This window comes from Barbus barbus, assembly GCF_936440315.1.
Source record: "Barbus barbus genome assembly, chromosome: 37".
NCBI classification, from domain to species: domain Eukaryota; kingdom Metazoa; phylum Chordata; class Actinopteri; order Cypriniformes; family Cyprinidae; genus Barbus; species Barbus barbus.
The window spans coordinates 13,036,906-13,056,243 of NC_136715.1; the positions used below are offsets into that span (position 1 = coordinate 13,036,906).

The window sequence follows — 19,338 nt, forward strand, 5'->3', positions numbered from 1 at the left end:
TTTGTTTGATCAACATATCAAGCAGTTGAGTTGTATCGCTAGATCTTGTTTGTAGTCTAGGGCTTTCTGATTGAGTTGCTTTTTTCACTTGCTCTCTCCTGCATATCCTCAAGCTGCCTCATTTTTTGCGTCCCATATTGCTGTTATGTCTTTTGGCTCATGCCCAAGGACATATCCCCCACAGGCTTACCGAGTTCACAAGAGTCTCTCCATGGTACCCTAGTATGAAATGTCTCAATCATATTTATCTGCTTCATTTATCTTCTTTATATTACTCCTGGATACTTGATACTTCCATATAGAGCTGTTCAGTCGGTGGCCTTGAAGCTAGGAAGAGAATTAGCATAGTTTTCTCTGGTATTTCTAATGGGTTTTTGGAATGTTTTAGTTTGTTTCATTGTGAAATGTGCTATGCAATTGTAAAATATTCATTATTATGTGAGTTTACATACTTGATGATTCAGATTGTACAACTATTGTAGTCCTTATGTAGCAATTTGCTTGCAGCAACATTTTCAAAGAGCAGTTTAAATTCACTTTTGAGGACTGTGTGTGAATTATGTTTAAGCATAATGTGAAAGTCTCCAAGTAATGTTACGGCAGACCTTATTTTAGTAGTAATTAGTCTTTATGTGTGATCACATACATGACTTACAAATGAGGACAAGGGAAGCAATCATAATCTGGGCAATGGACTAGACCATTGTTTCCATTAAATTGGTGATATACTGGTCGACATGATTAACCGGTAGAAATTTGTCAACTGGTAGAGATGTTGGACTATCGTCTCTATCATGGTTACACGCTCACATGATTTTGCTGTGCTATGTGGTCATGAAAACCTATCATTTGCACTCATTTTAAGCATTGCAGTTTAAAAACAAGGGATTTTAAGCCATTGAAATGCAATCAGCAGTGAAAGAGAACTCATTTTTCTATATGCACACTTTCTGAGAGCTGTCAGAGAGGTGCGTGCACGTGAAGATGGTGCTCATAGAGTGTGGGAGTATTGAGTATAGTGTGGGAGTTATTTTTGCCACTTTATAGGCCTTGAACGGTTAAATACACACACTTGTAAGTGTCAAAATGCCCGTATTTGCAAGTATTCTCATAAACACAGTAATTTAGGTCTTAAGTGAAAGCGAAGCAGCAAAGCAGCTCTACAGGAAATTAAGTTTCCACAATATATTTATATATTGCAGAACCTTAATATATTTAACTTATGGCAAAATTTGGTAATTCTGTATGTTGTCTGAGCGTTGGCATCCTCTGAGATCCTCTGAGGGGTTGGCATTATCTTTTCTCAGGTGTTCGGTCATCTCAGATCATTTAAGAGTTGGATCCAGACTGAAGCTTCTGTAATTCCTAGTTACCACGGGATGTTAATCTCGTGACGGAAACAGAGAAACAAATAGAGACATAATTAGCGTAGCTGCTGTTCCATCGAAGCAAAAATGATTTGTTCAACCCAAGCTAAAGAATAATAATAATGTACATTTGATCAGATATAACTGCAGTACAAGATTATAAAATGCATTATGTGAATGCTTGGCTAAAGAGATGTGTCTTTAATCTAGATTTAAACAGAGAGAGTGTGTCAGAGAATTTAAACAGAGAACGCTATCAGGAAGGCTATTCCAGAGTTTGGGAGCCAAATGTGAAAAAGCTCTACCTCCTTTGGTGGACTTTGCTATCCTAGGTACTACCAAAAGTCCAGAGTTTTGCGACCTTAGGGAGCGGGTTGGATTGTAGCGTGGTATAAGACAAGTTGGGTATGCAGGAGCTAAACCATTTAGGGCCTTATAGGCAAGTAATAATATTTTGTAAATGATACGGAACTTAATAGGTAGCCAGTGCAGAGACTGTAAAATTGGGGTAATATGATCATATTTTCTGGACCTGGTAAGAACTCTAGCCGCTGCATTTTGGACTATCTGTAGCTTGTTTATTGAAGATGCAGGACAACCAGCTAGCAGTGCATTACAATAGTCCAGTCTAGAGGTCATGAATGCATGAACTAGCTTTTCTGCATCAGAAACAGGGAGCATGTTTCGAAGCTTGGCAATGTATAACACATGTATAACAGTATATTGGATCTGGGTAGCTCTTAAAGTGACAGCAGTCTAATATTCCTGCTGTCTGTCAGTCATGTTAATCAAACAACAGAAAACAGAAAATCTCTCATTGTTCTTAACTAAATCACTTTTGTAACTTTAATAAGAAGAAATATATATTATATATATATTTATTTACACAGTGAAGAATATGCAGTGTTTTTATACATTTGATTACTTTATGCAATTTATGTATTTCTTATTTATAACTCGATATATATCGTTATCATGAAATAAAATGACTCATGTTGCCCACCCTTAAGCCTTTCCAGTTTGGCTTACAACTGGACCTTGCATTTAATTCCCTCCCACATTTGGTTGATCTTTAATCTCTGTTTGCATGTTGTTTCAGGTGAGAAGCCTGTACAGGAGGAGAAAACTGGCATCTTGTGTCAGCATCCCAACTGTCCCGAACGGCGGCTTGCTTCCAAGGTGAGCCATCAGAATGTGTCACAGGGAAGCGAGCTGGTAAATGTTCACCTCTTAGTGGTTTTGTGGACTCTTAGGCATGCCAATTGCATTTATTACATGGGATATTCCAGCACAATAATCATTTGTCAGCATGTGTGCTAAGGGAACTGACAGGAAAAACAAAAGATTTGTTTGTCTTTGTGCTGCTGAAAGTTCAGTGGCGAGAGGACGGATATGATGTTATAGGCGACATTTCACCAGCCTTCTCCTGGGAGTCTGGGGATGCAGGCATGGAAAAGAGAGATTACTGTAGGGTATATGAGGCTGTTCGCATGTAAACACGCTTACACAAAACACAATATGTCTCTCCCTTTCTGTTGTTCTCTCTCTCCCTTTATGCACTGTCTCTCTTATGTCTCTCTGTTTGTCTGTTTTTGATCGCACTTTATTGTCCTGGGACCATTGCCAAACTGGTTTGACTAAATTGTCAGTGTATTCCTTCCTGTGCACCTCTTTCTTTTAAACATCAGTCACTCTCATTGTTTTGTCACTGGCAAACCTGGTGCTTATTTATTACCAACACTTTTCACTTTTGTACTTTAACAGGTGCTCCTTTACCTTTAAAATCGTAGATTACAATGCAGCCACAATATGAATACTGATGTATTGGATACAGTAACCTTAAATTGGATAAAAACATGTGCCAGTATTCCCCTCGTTTGTGTATATATATATATGAGAGAGAGAGATAAATCATATAATTCAGTTGAGAAGCACTGATTAAAAACAAACAAAAAAAAAACAATCACCTTTTTCAGTTAAAAAACATCTAAACATCTAAACATCGCAGAGACAACTGAAGTACAAGTCGGATTCAGTTACAGCTCACATCTGAATGGACGATTATTGGTCAAAATATTGCAGATTATCAAACCTGGTTTCCGAGACTAGCAGTCTTTTGTTTAGTAAGATCAACAAGGCAGCCTATCTTGTTGAGCAGGTACAGATGAGTGTACTGACAGTTTCTGTATGCAAAAATAATTGCCAGTAACAGCCCGCTGCAAACTTTGGATACAGATAAACCCTGTATAAAGGATACCAATAAAGTTTGTTTACACGGAACATGTCTGATTCATTATAGGACATCACAGTGATGTTTGCTTGTTTTTTTGGTGTCCTACATGTCCTGTCAACTCAACTTTGCCAGTGTCCTTTGAACTTTAGCAAGCTTTTGAAAAGAGTCTCTGGGTAAACACTTCTGTTTCTAGTCCTCTCTGATCGATGCCAGACTTAACTTAATGTACCCAATGTTTTTATCTGAACCAGGAACACGCTTATATCATTACCCTTAAAATATGGAAAGATGAGAGGGACTCTTGTTTATTTGATAAGGTTTCTGCTGAAAAAGAACGAAGTAGAGTTTAAGTGTGCGTGTATAAGTCTGTTTATGTTTTGTGGTCTTTGCGGCTTGTCTCTAGTGCACTACAAGTTTCATGTAGGTTTGTTCTTCCTGTCTCCTGCAAGGGGTCAAGAGGTGAAAATACGCAAAGATGATGACGATAGTTTGCTGTTGACCTTTAACTGCTCGTCCTGCTAACTGACATTTAAAGGTGAAGTGTGTTTTTTTTAATGTTAAAATACTCTGATCTCTTTTTTTCCCCGGGATTCTGAATATATACTGTATCTCACAATTTAGATTTTTTTTCTCGCAACTCTGAATTTATATCTGAATTTATTGTGATCTAAACTTGCAAATGCAAGAAAAAAGTCAGAATGGTCACATGTAAATTCAGAATTGTGAGGAAAAAAGATTTGCAAGATATAAACCAAGAATTGCGAGATGTAAACTCAGAATTCTGAAAAAACAAAAAATCAGATCAGGACTAGGAGATATAAACCCAGAATTGTAAAATGAAACCTCAGGATTTGGATGAAAGAAAGTTAGAATTCTGAGATTATATCTTACAATTCTGACTTGCTTTTTTTTTTTAATTGAGTTTATTTCTTGCAATTGCAATTCCTGTGAGACAGAGACTCAGAATTTCTAAAAATGCTGAATTGCGAGATAAAAAGTCGCAATAACCATTCTTTACTTTTTTAATCAATGGTGGAAACAGACCTTCATATTTAGGCGACGCTTTCATCCAAAATGTCTTGTAAAAGAGAAACAAAAGCAATAATTTGTAATATAAAATGCCAAGTTTATTAAGTAAATCACTGATAGATTAATTTTCCCGAAAAGTGTGATACTGTTTCTCTGACCAATGGTAGCTAGAAGCAAGAAATTACACACTTCAGCTTTAAGTTTGTCTGTTTTCTTGTATGTAAACAAAAGTATGTAACAAAACTGGATCCATTATAGATTAATTCCACATGAACACAGAAGAGGATCTGTAATATTTTAGCACCATGTGAGCATGTGTCTGTTTATGCATTGATAATTTATGTGTGTGTGCATTTGCATGCTTGTGTGCATGTGTAAATGTGTGTGTGAAAACGTTGTGAAATAGGCCGGCCATCCTTATCCCTTACACAAACACAGACTAAACAGTGACTGCACTATAATAAACACAGACATTAGCAGCTGACTGTAATTTGCGTTGTAAAAGATGAATGTGCTGCTTACAAAGACACTTAAGATGGAGCAGGACAGAGTATTATGGGTTAGCAGATGGAATAATGATGTCTTTCAGAAACTTTCTTCATGAAAATGCCAGAATGTTGCATTGTCACAGGGTTGCCAATGTCTTGGCTTCAAAGGCTTGAGTTCAGTTAGAAAAGTAGGTTAATTGCTTTTCAGTCTTCAATAATATTTTTAATCTGTTGGCTTGAGGTTAACCTAGCATCTCGTCGCTATGGATTTTCCTCACAAAGTAATTTTAAAGACACCAAGAAGCTCACAACCATGAAATTAACTAATTAAATTGATCATTCACCCACAAACGAAAATTGTAATGAATTTTTCAAGTTGTTCTAAACCTCTGACTTTTTTCTGAGGAATATGGTATTTTAAAAATAAATGTCAGTGTTTTTTGTCCATACAATGAAAGTCAACGGGGTCCAAACAGCACTGAACCTTGTTCAAAATATCTTCTTTTGTGTGTCTTTTCCTTAGCTGGTTCTCAGACTCCGATAACTTCATCTTCAGCAGCAGGTCTGTGCTTTGTCTCCTCTGTCACTGCTTTATGTCTGTCTCTGTGTTACCTAACAGCTGAGCGTGAGAAGAAACTGAACCGTCACCTGTAGCACAGCAGTCTCAGGAGATGCACACATTCAAAACTTTATGCACTGCCTAAAATATTTCAAGGACAAAAGAAGTGAAAAGTGCATTTTAAATTAGTGTTAATGGAATGCTTTGGATTGTGAAGCCTCACTGCTGCTTTCTACCACCAGATGGAGCAATAATACTCAGCTACTAGGAAAAGTTCTACTTTGTGTGTACCATATTTCAAGGAGAAATTTTTACCCATAAGTAAGCTAAAGCTGATATTACCCCCCCCCCCCCCTCTCCAAAAAAATAATCCTTTTGAGAACATTCTATTTTTGTATGTATGAAGATTAAAAGGCACTATGAGTCTGAGTGTTTTGTGAAACCTTTTGGAAACAGTCATTGTTTACAATACTGTTTTACGGCAGTAATAGAGGAAGAAAGACACAAGATAGATAGACATGATTCAGCTTTAAATAACTTCTTCTCCCAGTGGTACTGACATTAGAACAAATGTGAAAACATTAGAACAAATGTGAAAACAACCTAAATTTCCTCTCATATTTCATGCTGTACAGACTGTCAGCATGGAGATCTCTAATTCTCTCCTTTCTCGTTCACTCCTTTAAAGGAGACCTCTGATGTCACCAAGTGAGAATTAAGACCGGATGAACAATGCATAACCCCTAAGGAGTAAAATTTCAGCTCTGCATCAGATATCGGAAACTTCATTGCCTCAGGCATATTCATGTGTAATGACGACATGCTTTGAAATAAAGCCAAACGTCAGTTGTTTTGATGAGTGCATAGGATCAACATACTATTTTTTTATTTTATTTTCCAAATCTGAATGTAGTATACCTCTTTATATGTAAAGAATAGAGCAGAAAATATTCTAATTAATTAATTATATAACATTGATATATTAAATAAGCTATTATTTAGATGCTATAAACAGTCTCTCGTATAAAATGTAGTTTACTAATGTTTACTGAAAAGGTACAATGTGATACCTTGATTAACCCAGGACATTTTTCAAATGTTTGAGCACTTCCCATTATTCACTGAGGGACAAACAGTGAGATCACAGTTATAGTCCTCTTGCACATCCCAGTCCTCATAAGGGAAGGCCAAGAGACATAGCCACAGGAAGTTGTTGTGGATTCAGGGTTGAGTAAAAACAGGAAATGGATTCAAAAGTGACGTTTAACTGTTGGAAATGTCCTTCATGAGGACACTTCTGTCTCCCGTGTTTCTGAGAGATTGCTGTCTCTGGGGCATGTTTTACCTGACCTGTCACATACTTTGCTGTTTTGTTTAGTTTTTTATAGTCTTGTTTTTTTTTTCTGAGGCATGTTATAAAAGAGTTTTGAGTTTGGTATGTTTGCGCATTGTAGTTTTATCATTCTGAGGTTCTTGTGACTTTAATAAGGCGCAGTATTTTATGAATTGGGACATTATTAGGCCTTACATCAGCCTGCTATATAAAGCACAGACAAAGAAAGAGAGGAAGGATGGAGAAAGTAAAATAAAGGGGGTTTTGATACTGTAATATTCTGTATTTGGTAAAAGTAAGCACAGCCGCAGGCTTCAAAGACTCTGTTTTTATTTAGGAAATCCTGACACCACATGACCCAGCCCCCTGTAGGGGTGTACTCTGGGAAGAGTCTGAAGTAGATGATGGTGGGAGAGAGTTGGTGTCAATATAAGATAGAAATGACTAAGACTAAGGAAAAGGGCAGAGACTTTCACACCACTGTATTTACTCATCATTTAAAATGTTATGTATTTCCTAACGTCTTTTACAGTGTATAATGTTCTTAAAATGTTCTTAATTTTCTAGATGAAGATTTTTTTAATCAGCATGCACAGTTTTATTTATTTATAAATAAATATATAAGTAAATAAAATTGACCAATGTCATGAGACCAATGTTATGCTACCATTCAAAAGTTTGGGGTTGGTAAGATTTTTTTATTACTTGTTTTTTTTTTTTTTTTTATAAATGTCTTATGTTCACCAAGGCTGCAATTGTATAATACTAATATGAAATATTATTACAATTATATTTTAAAAAGTAATTTATTCCTGTGATGGCAAAGCTGAATTTTCCTTCACATAATCCTTTAGAAATTACTCTCATATGTTGTTTTGGTGTTCAAGAAGAATTTCTTAATATGATACATTTTTTAAAAACAGTTGTGCATATTTTATACAATTTTTGCTTAAAATGCACAAAAAAAAGAGAAAGTATGTTTTCATTAGCATGCATGCTCTCTTTAATTAGAATGCACATGCTAATTAACTGGTAATCCTGTTTTGCAGTTTTTTTGTCTTTTCCCAGTAACAGGAGCTATACTTGCTGTATATGTCGGTCAGTAACATGGCCACCGAATGGATTGATTTGCCTTAAAGGGACCAGACAGACTCAACTAGTGCTGATAATCTTAAAACGGCCAGATTTAAGATTACAGTGCAGAAATGTTAGCCTATCACTAATAGTACACCTACAGTACATGCATTTGCATGTTTCATCTGATCACTGTAAATGATAAATGACTGAAGTATAAATGAGAACAGAGAATGAGAATAGGCAATGAAAGATTATAAGTAAGGCAGAGTTTTATGTGTTTTTTTTTTGGGGGTTTTTTTTTGTATGGGTGGTTGGCTAAAGGCAAAATCAGTGTGGCTGGAAAACCGCAACTGCTCTTACACCCTCTTTTAGATCTATTAGTTGGTACACACAGCTGCTTTATCTGAATTACCTAAATCTCTCTCTCTCTCTCTCTCTCTCACACACACACACACACACACACACACACACACACACAGACTCTGAGCTGTTCAGAAGCAGCCAGTAAGAAAGGAAGGAAGCAAGGGAAGTGGAAAGGGGAGAGAGCGAGAGCAAGAGAGGGGGGCGTTGGGCGCTCAAAGCATCGAGTTGTCCTGAGACTCTACATCGTTCTCTGCCATTCTTACAGACCACTGAGAAACCGTCACTTCAGGGGAGAGAGAGACAGGCAGACACATACACGCACATGTGTGTGACACCGGCATCAGGTGTGTGTCATGAATGCATTATTGTATGTTATTTCACAGCAACAGCTGAGGTTTTATGGTTGTTATTAAAAAGTCTCTGAGCAGCGGTTTTTACCACAGATGTGTGAAAGTTCTCAGATAAATGAGGCATAGCCAAACTAACGACAGAGTTGGCGCTCTCTCTCTCTCTCTCTCTCTCTCTCTCTCTTAGTTATCCAAGAGGTAGCTAAAGTCTGTGTGCTTTTCTTCAATGGCTTTTTGTTCAGAGTCATGGTGCCATACCTTATTGTTTCGTAGACATTGCACGTTGTGGTCATTTTAATCACTTTTCTTCTTACAGTGACCTTTAAATATTGGTCTACACTGTTTTAAGATTGTTTGAGGTTGTTTAGGTTGTGATAACTGCGAGTAGAGAACAATAATGGACTTTTTTTCCAGCCCTCTCCAGGCACAAGATAATCACAAGCTGATTTTATTAACATGACTTTAGTGGGTCATGTGGGGCAAAACTAAAGACGGATTTTGTAATTACAAGGCCTTGTAAACCTTACCATGCTGTTTGGCTTTAAGCAGATCTTTAGATAGAAGATAATGTAAGATGTTATATTAGTGTGTGTGTAAACTGTTTTCAACATTGATAGTAATATAAAATGTTAATTGCAGTAATATTTCACAATATTACTGTTATATTGTATTTTTCATCAGACTTTTGTGTGTGTGCATGAGAAATACTCACATGGCCTTTGATAGGAGATCATTAGCAGTGGCACATACCTGAATAATTTTATATTGCAATGATAGATGCAACAATGGCCCCTGGCTTAATGTTATTCTTCTTGACTTCAAAACTTATTAATTTGGAAGTGTTTAAAAATTATATTCATTTTGAAGTATACAAAACAAATAAGACAAGCTCAAACAAAAGAAACAAAAATGCATTGTTTCAGCTTTCAGAGTCCTTCTCCTGGCTTTCGCAAGATTTTTTCCTTACTGTAACTCATTGCAAATGCATTTCAAGTAAGAAGACAAAGGAAAAATAGGGGGGAAAAAGTCCCAGGTAGGATAAAGTAACAGTTTGGCTTGGCAGTAATTCCTCTTAGCCTTATTTAGCCCTAAATTTTAACTTATGAGCTGCAATCTGGCTTTGCTTTGTTCCAGCTGTAAGCTATATTGATAAAAAAATAGATAAAAATATAATTGCTCATGAATGCAAGTCTTCTCATTTTCAGTCATAATGATGAGTTTTCAGTGTGTGGTTTTTGAGATTATATAACCGCTACAATCTGCCCATTTTCCTGTTGCTCGTCTCCAATTGTTGGTTGGGGTTTGCTGGCACATGCCCTCTGTCTTGCTTACTCACTTCTTGTGGTTTTCTCTCAGAAAGTGCACAGGCGCTTCGTCACTACTTCAGCATGGAGACGCGTTTGTTTTGGCACCTTCAGAAGGTTTAGCTTGAGTATGTGTGCTTGAATATTTTTTGAGTGGATTTCATTTGATCTGTACCGAATTTGATTGAGAAGTAGCCATGAAGAGAAAAATCGCCACCTTTCATTTGACGGCTCAGGTTTTTGCTTAGTGTGAGCTGCTTCTGTTGTGAAGCATATCAGGAGAACAATAGAAGGAAGCACACAACCAGGAGGTCCTAATCCCTTTTTCTTTTTCTATCTTTCCACACTTTATTTCCTGCTGCTGTTGGCCTTACAACTTGACTCTCAAATGGCCTTTGGTAAGAGTGCTGATGATATAAATTGAGGGTATGTTGAGCTTTATGGTAACATAATGTTGCATAATAGCACAGCAGGCAGTTTTTGTGTCTAAAGGGTTGATTTTTATTCAAACTAACAGATTTCAACTTTTTTATGTGACTGTCTTGGAAATATTTTACCATGCCATCATGATTTGTTTTTTGATACTGTGATACTCTTTGATACTTGCTTGTTTACTGCAGAAGTGCTAAATAATGCTAAATAAACAATTGCCTTTTGTGTATAGATTTTGTTTAAGTCTTATCTTAGCTTTATAACACTTAGATTATAGAAGTAAAGTTACTCACATTTTATTTTAAGGTCCAATTCTCGCTATTAACAAACCATTTACAACTTTTGCCCCAATAAACTTTTTATTTTTATTTTTAATTTGCTGCTTATTAAGGTAGTTGTTAAATTTAGGTATTGGGTAGGATTAGGAATATAATTATGTGCTTTATAAGTACTAATAAACAGCCAATATGTTAATAATATGCATGTTAATACGTAACTAGTTAATAGTGAGAATTGGTCCCTATACTAAAGTGTTACCAAAATATGGATTAGTCTATTGAATTTTAAAAACTGTTTTGAACTGAGCTGGATTGACACACAAGGATATTTTGGAGCTTTCAGAATAAATAACACCATAGGCTTAGTAAACACCCCCCATTTAAATATATTTTGTGTGAAAATGATTTACATCTTTCAGAAATAATGGTTAAATGATGGAATGTGATTGAAAATTGTTAGAGCACAAATTAAATGAACAAATTAAAGCATGAATATTGCTTGATGAAGGTTTATTCTCATTCCGCGGGGCCAGAAGCAACCATATTTGAAGAAACATCAGTGTTACATTTGAGAAAAATTTGGTTTTGGTCATATTGCCAAAAAGAAAATGATGCACACACAGTTTGATTTCACACTGTTGTGTTTGCTAATTTTACATTATTTCTGTATGATTTATGCCTCAGGTGTGTCACCACCCATCGTGTCAGGACCTTAGAGACGGCAGCCCACTGCACCTCTGTGAGTCATGTGACTCAAAGTGCCATCCCGTCGCCCCTGACGGCATGCTCTTTGACAGGCATCCACGGTTTGACCTGCAACCACAAAGTAAGGCTCTTTTTCAACATATCAGTTGTTTTAGCAGTTTTAAATCAGTTAAAAAATGAAAATAGATGTCAGCCAACCCCAAGACGAGCATGACACTTTGAATGTGTAAAGGTTAATTATTATTACCAGCTTCTGGCAGGATGTTAGTGTTGCCTCACTTCCTCTCCCCCACAGGTTCCATCCTGGCCCGGAACGTGTCCACTCGTTCCTGTCCGCCTCGCACCGGTCCTCCCTCCGACATGGAGGATGGAGAGGATGGATACTCTGACCTAGGGTCAGTTCTTTTACACATTTATATTATGGGCACACGCTTGGGTTTTGCTAATGTTTGTAATAATGAAAGAGGAAGTCTTTGTATTTTCCAGTGGCGTCATCCACTGGTGAACATCTGGGATCAGACTATCTATTCCTCTTGATGGTCAAACTGCTTTAGGAAATGGAACAGAGAGCGTAAATCTGACCTCTTGAGCAGCCTTATAAATGAATGGGTGCAAACTATGTTTTTGGCAGGCTTGCTGAAGAGTTACACAATTATTTTTATTTGAAAGTCTAAGTAGCTTTAGCTTACAACACATCTGATATTTGCTTGTTACGCACATGGGGGGCAGGGGGGATTTCAAGAATGAATGATGATTACTAAAATAGCACCCACTAGAGGGCCTAAGCACACTTCCAGAATGGCTTGAAATGATTTCAAGTCATCTTTCTTTTTATTTATTTCTAGACATGGGAAAAATCATGGAGGTTAATAAAACGATTAAAATGATTAAAACTAATCATAATGACTGAAAATGTGAAGACTTGCATTTATGATCAATTATTTAAAAGATTTACATCTTTTAAAATGAATGTATATTTATGTATATTTAAATTCTATACATTGTCAAGTTCTGCATTATTTTATGAAGTAGAAATTGCTATTTGTGAGAAAATATTTTAAAAACCTCTAATCACAAATTATAAAAGTGTAAATTAATTGTAATAAAAAGTGTAAGTACAATGCCGTTATTAAAATTAGGAAATAAAAGTGTGGACTAATTCAGTTTGCACAGCACAATTTCTAGTTTTGAAGTTCTAGAGGATGCAGCAGACTACCTCAATCTGGCATACTTTACCAGAGCCACACAACTTTCTGTGAAAATCAAATTTCTGTGAAATCACCCGTTTAAAATGCAGAAATGAACTCTTCTGTACCTAGGCCCTGTTATAATGTTCTTGCCCCCCATTTGTGATCAAATGTCTTTCATCCTCTTGCATCAATCATGTATTACTGCTATTATAATCAATAAAAAAAAGTAAACATTAATATTGTTTTAGCAAAACTCAGTTTAGCTCCTCTTTTCTGTGGATGGCAGTAGTGCTTTGTTGTGCCAGGCACATTAAGTTGACATTTTTTTAAACAAGGTGTGATCTGTAATATGATCAATTTGCATAAAAGGTGGGTGGTTTGTGCTGAAAAGAATGACAATGACTTAATTTAAATAACCTGTGCTTGGTTAAGCGGGATTATGGTTAGGAAAAAAGACACCATGACATTCCTTGTGGGTTCAGTCATTCTTATTTATTTATTTATTTTTGTGCTTCTCAGGGATCGCAGGAGTGGAGGAATGAAACTGGTTAAGACCAGACGCCGACACACAGATGTAAGAGAAGAACTAGAGATCTGATTTTTATTAAGCCTGTGTACCACTCTTTGGTCTCAAACAAATGATTTAGTTTTGCTGGCAAAATTTTGAGACTTGATGTATCTGAGTCAATACTCCTGACATTTCTTTGTCTGAATATTTAATCATAGTTTGGATTCTCGATAACTGATAGCTTTTTTTCCTAAAGCATAAGCTGATTGTTTACTCTTCACTCCTGCAGGACCCCAGCAAGGAGTGCTTTACTCTGAAGTTTGACCTAAATATTGACGTAAGCATGGAGATCGTCCCAGCTGTGAAGAAGAAAACCTTGAGGTGATTTTGTGTTTGAACCCCTAGGTGGTGCGATTGAACTAATCAATGCATTTAGAATCATGGTTGGCTGACCTGTTATCTTTGTGTTTCAGAGAAGTCCTGGGAGCTGTATTTGAAAGAAAAGGCATTGAGCTGTCACGAGTCAACCTGTTCCTAGATCAGTCCAATACCCCACTTTCACTGGGATTTGAAGCCTATCGCTTTGGTGGCCACTACCTCAGAGTACGAGGTAATGCCCTGCTTCAAACCAGAAGTATCTCAAAACTCATGTAAATATTAGAGCGTTGATTGCATCTCTTTACTCATTTTCTTTTTTTACAAATAGAGATGTAACACTTGTGCTCAGCTAATATTTGCCGATATTCACAGATTAAGATCTCTCTCTCTCTCTCTCTCTCTCTCTCTCTAATATATATATATATATATATATCAGATTTTGATTGTTTGAAAGTTTGAATATGTGATTTAATGAGCTGGAGAGGTGATTCTCATTGTAGCATTTTATCAGAGGGAAGGAGAATTTTATACCAATGCATCATTTTCCCATCTGTCATGATTTAGAAGTGTCTGTAACGGCATGATGAAAAAATACTATATGATTTTGACTTTTACACTTGAAATGGTCATAGAACTTTGTACTTTTGCATTTCTTACATTTATGTGTTGCAAGCACCATGCTTAACTGTTTGAGCTCCAGGAAATGCCTTTCTTATAAGTCTTCTAATGAAAAATATTTTATGCAAAAAAAAAAAGTTAAAATAATACATGGGCCCTCTTCTCTTAATTCAATTCTCTAGAATCTCATGATTTAAGAATGATCCAAAGAGCAATCTGACCTTACAAAGGAATTAAAATGGCCCATGTTGAATAATTCTTTGGGTGAATTCTGTATTGTTAATGTATCAGAAGTTAGATAAATTCATGTGGCATTATCACAGTTGTGGAAGTGACAATTTTGTGTGTGTGTGTGTGTGTGTGCAGCTCGACCAGGAGAGGAGCTGAGAGTGGAGAGATGTGTGAAAGACCCCCGTTCTCTCAGTCTGCCTATCATGAGGTCCTCCAGCACACATAGTTCCTCTACTGACCGAACAGAGCACGGCTCGCTGGGACGCCGAGAGGCAGCAGACCTGCTAGTTGGCCTGGTAGGTCACTTTCTCTTTATAGGGAAGACCAGGGCTAGTTGTCACAAGGGCTTTGTTCTTTTTTGTTTCATGAATTGTTTCTTTTACTGTTTAGGTTTTAATTAAAAAGCCTTAATAACAGGTTCCATGGTGGAAGTTTACCCTACAGTATTTATGTGTTTTTATTTCTTGGGCATTAAAGGCAGGGTAAGTGATTTTTCAAAAACGTTTTAGAAAACTGAGTCGGGGCCGAGTACCAAAACAAACTTGGAGCCAATCAACTGTAAGGGGCGTGTCTACTCATGATATGGAGGAGAGAGCATTCAGTGAACAGCCGAGCCGAGCAACAGAAAGATAGAGATGGCGGATAAAAAATAAAAGAGGAAAACGTCTGCGGAATGATAAGGCAAGAAGTAGGACCCGTGTAAATATCGGATCAGCTTTCCAGCGCTGGAGAGAACTCAAGGAGCGGAAGGTCTGCAATCGGATGCGGAGGTTGCTTTGTTTCTTCTCGATAGGGGAGTAACACAGTGTCTACACCGGATGTGCCGCGCCGCAACAACTAAAGCCTGCCTACACTGCACGCGTGTATTTCAGGCGAGAATGTAGTTTTTTAAAACTCAAATCTGCGGTTTATTTATAAAAACAGCGCATATTTGAAAATGTGCTTTGCCGATTTTGGAGACGTGAGCTCCACGCGATCACCGGGCGCTCAGTGCTCATGTATCCCGAAGAGAGGAGCATAACCTCGGCTAGTCCTTCTGACATTTGCCACTGGCTCTGATGTCTCTGTAGTGGTTAAACATAAGATATCATTTCTTTTTGGGTAAATCTAACAGGTAATCTTTGGTCTTTATTCTATTGTTCTATTAATATGTTAAAATTGAAAATGAAAACAGGCAATGTTTGATATAATATTTTGTTTCATTGTAATGCATGTATGTTCCCTGAACTACATATCTGCGGCTATTAATATGTTTAAATGAAAACGAAACGAGGCAGTGGTGTTTGATGTATTTCGTATGTAAATACAGTGAAGAAGATTGCAGCAGCCGAGGCGAGCTGACTGACGTTATCAAGTAGGCTACGCTGCTCTTTGTAAAATTACCGGAACTCGTGAAGTCTGAACTACCGAGGATGCAAGTCCGAAATTTGCTTTGTATTGAAACACACGCAGACCTAACGTTAAGTCACCAGACTATTTGCCTAAACTTCTCGGTAGTTTAGACCGCGATGGAAACGCAGACAGCAACAGGTCTGGGGGAAAAAAAGTTCCTGGGACATATTGTTCCAGGTAATTTTGGTGGAAAAGCGGCTTATGTTTCATAGAACTAATCATTGCCTGGGTTGCGTAGGCTGCATATATGTGGGGCGAGACACTTTTGGGGTAGGGGCGGGTTTGTTTTAGTGACTTCAAATAGCAACACTGGCTTCCAGAAATCGCTTACCCTGCCTTTAACAGATGAAATGTTAGATTTTGTTTTTTTGCCAGAGTACACTACCATTCAAAATTTTAGGCTTTTTAATTTTTGGAAAGAAGTCTCTTATGCTTACCAAGGTTGCCTTTGCTAGAATTTTTTTTTAATATTGTTACATATTATTAAAATATATAATTTATTATACTTTTGATGGCAAAGCTGAATTTTCAGCATCATTACTCTAGACTTCAATGCCAATTCATTCTAATATGCTGATTTGGTGCCCAAGAAACATTTCATATTATTTTTAATGTTGAAAACAGTTGTGTTGCTTAATATATTTTTTTTTAGGATTCTGTGATGAATAGAAAGTTTAATCACCATTTTTTGTAACACTGTAAAAGTCTTTGCTGTCACTTTTGATCAATTTAAGGTATCCTTGCTGAATAAATAATTTCTTAAAAAAAAAATCCTACTTGCCCCAAACTTTTGATCAGTAGTGTATGTGCCTCTGGAGTAAAGAACGTGACAACTAGCCCCAGTCTCCCTTTCTCTTTATCACGCTCTCGTTCATTCTAGAATTTCTTTCACATCCAGTTACCTTTCCTTCATCTTTTTTTACTGTTCTTGTAGGAGTGTATTGTTTATGGTTGCTCTCATCTGAAACCAATTCCACCCATTGTTCAAATATGTTTTTCAAAACATAATTACAATAAATGTTTTTCCAAAGTCAAATGTTTTTTTCAGCACTTACCGCAAACACTGTGAATAACTTAAATCATTGTTTTTCTGACAATGTTGTGTTGCCACCTGTCACTTATTCCTGGTATAACTATCAGTTAGTGATCGCAAGGTGTTTAAACCCTTTTTTTAGGATCATATCACAGATACCTCCAGGGTTGAGTTTGTTTGAATACAGGGATGTGTCTCGGAAATCCTGACAGCACCGCCAAATGACTCGACTTCCACATAAGCAACATGTGCTAGCCTGAGTATCCAAGCTCAAAATCAAACAAAAAAAACCTTCCCAATAAAGTAAACACACGTCCTTTTGATGCAGCACATTTAAATCCTGTGAAATTTTGTATGTGTTTTTAGGCCCATGTTGAAATCAACAACCTCCAGTTCCCATAGAGCATTTGCATACAGTATCAAACAGGAGCAAAGTTCAAAGCTCATGAGATTTTATTTCCTTGTGACTGTCCAAAAGTTCTGTCTGCATCATCAGCAGTTCAGTAGAGCACAAGGTTAACCGATTTCACCCAGGATGTCCCTGATGGAAAATCCTGTGGAATTAGTGGGAAAGACTGGCCCCTTGTTGTAAACAACCTCAGTTTTATTTTTCAAGAAGAAACACAGAATTTTTTTGGATTCTGAAATTCAGCCAAATGTATTTGTACTCTTTCAGTCCTCATACATACTTATTCTGTTTCAGCTCAGACTGATGTGATTTGTAACAACATGTTAAGTTTGCTCTGAAGATATAATGCAGCAGTGTTGTTTCTGTACTGTAAGTTTGCTTTAACTGTACTGAAGTCAGATGTGTGGTAATCAGTTAGGCTTACATAACTAGCCATAAAAGTGATTGTCATAGAGAAATGATAAGATATAGCTCTAAATCCTGATAATGCCATCTGGAGAGACCAGCAGTGTTTGCCATCTCAGAGAAAGACGGCACAAAGCAGAACAGCGTGGCCAGTAAGAGTGGCAGAGTGGCTTTCGCTCCACCTTCCATCAGCATTGGCACCAAGGTCAAAGGTTGTATCAGAAGACTGACGCACAAGCAGAGAGATACACATATGGAACAACACGGGAAGATAGAGAAGAAAAAGAAGAGCAAGTTAAAAGTTTGGTCTAATTTTGAAGGAGATTGGAGGTGAATTTGAGTACAGTCATCGTCCATTTATGTTTCTTTTTTCAACCATGACTCAAAAACTACAAGAAATTTGAAGAGGACTAAATCATTCTCAAGGTATCTTTTATACCAGATCTACTGGAGCAACTCCATTCGGACCTTTACGTCTCTTACATAGTGAAATCCGTGCCAGCGTGGAAATGCTAAATTTCCGTCAGAGAACATGGAATGTGCCCAACATGTCAACATTCCCAGAGGTTCCAAGTGGAATGCTGATCCACTACAGTCCTCTGAATGAACTTCCCTGGATTCATGCCCACATGCCTCACACTACGGGGCTCGTGGCCGCCCGCGTACAGCACTTTGAAGCTGGAGACTCGCCACCTCTGAGCCCCATGCCTGTTACTGTACCAATCCCTCCTAACAACCATATATATACCTCGGGAGATACTAAACAAGGGATCAAGGTATTTCTGCATTATGCACGTTTAATATCGGTCTCAAATCCTCTAAGTTCAGGAGAAGATTGCAGTTTATTTTCTCTAAAAACAAGTCAGGTAACCTAAAAAAATGTACTTCATGTGACAGCATCTAAACTGTTTTTATGATATTATTTCAGGTCCTATAGAAATAGCTAGGCTAATTAAAGGTTCATTAAATTATATGCATATTCCTTTATAGTGACAATGGTCAATCTTCTTTTTTATACAATGTAATATTATTCCATATAGCTAAATTAATATATATTATATAAGATTAATACCATTGTTGTAATTCACTTTATGTCATAAGGTCAGTGTATTTTGTGGAAAATAGAAAGTTAATCTATCTCTCTTGTTATCTTTATGCAGTATCATATGATTAGAGGCATGTTACTTACTGGGGAAATCTGGGGAAATGTGTAACCATGTACAGAAGAACCTGGAAAGTTTAATGCTTTTGCTGGCCTAACTGTTATATATATATTTCTGTATTTTTCTGTATATTTATGGCCTAACTGTATGTGTAAAATGTGCCTCATCTTCATGACTTCTTAACTTATTTATTCAAGGTGTCACATTGTGGAAGTTTGGTTAGCAATATTGCATGACCAAATTTTTTTTTCAATATAATATAAATCAGGCATAATATATCCTTTAGCATATTGTATGCTGCTAAGATTTGTCAGGATGACAGCGCTCAGCAGAGTTTGTACCCATCTTGCTTTCCTTACCTGATCTCAGTGTTGGTTTTGAACAGTTCAGAGAGAGAGACTCATGGTAAAATGCAAATTAGACAGTTATGCAAATCGTGCAAGCACCTAATTAGTCACAGTCACTTAAGTTACCTTTGGATTTGTCACAAAGTGAA

The 19,338-nt window shown here is 37.0% G+C and overlaps 1 protein-coding gene across 3 annotated transcripts in view; it reads left to right on the forward strand.

Annotated features, from left to right (window-relative positions):
• LOC306856560 (pleckstrin homology domain-containing family G member 5-like) overlaps window positions 1-19,338 on the forward strand; it is a gene marked incomplete at its 3' end in the record, with an annotated part of 39,349 nt that overhangs the window by 5,913 nt on the left and 14,098 nt on the right. For 2 of the 3 annotated variants that reach the window (XM_079395914.1, XM_079395915.1), the window contains exons 2-8: window positions 2,467-2,546; window positions 11,495-11,636; window positions 11,811-11,910; window positions 13,225-13,279; window positions 13,503-13,594; window positions 13,687-13,823; window positions 14,576-14,736. In XM_079395914.1, coding sequence (XP_079252040.1) covers window positions 2,467-2,546; window positions 11,495-11,636; window positions 11,811-11,910; window positions 13,225-13,279; window positions 13,503-13,594; window positions 13,687-13,823; window positions 14,576-14,736 — 767 coding nt within the window. Of the gene's footprint in view, window positions 1-2,466; window positions 2,547-8,563; window positions 8,794-11,494; window positions 11,637-11,810; window positions 11,911-13,224; window positions 13,280-13,502; window positions 13,595-13,686; window positions 13,824-14,575; window positions 14,737-19,338 lie in introns of those variants that run through there. The other variant, XM_079395916.1, reaches the window with a different exon arrangement.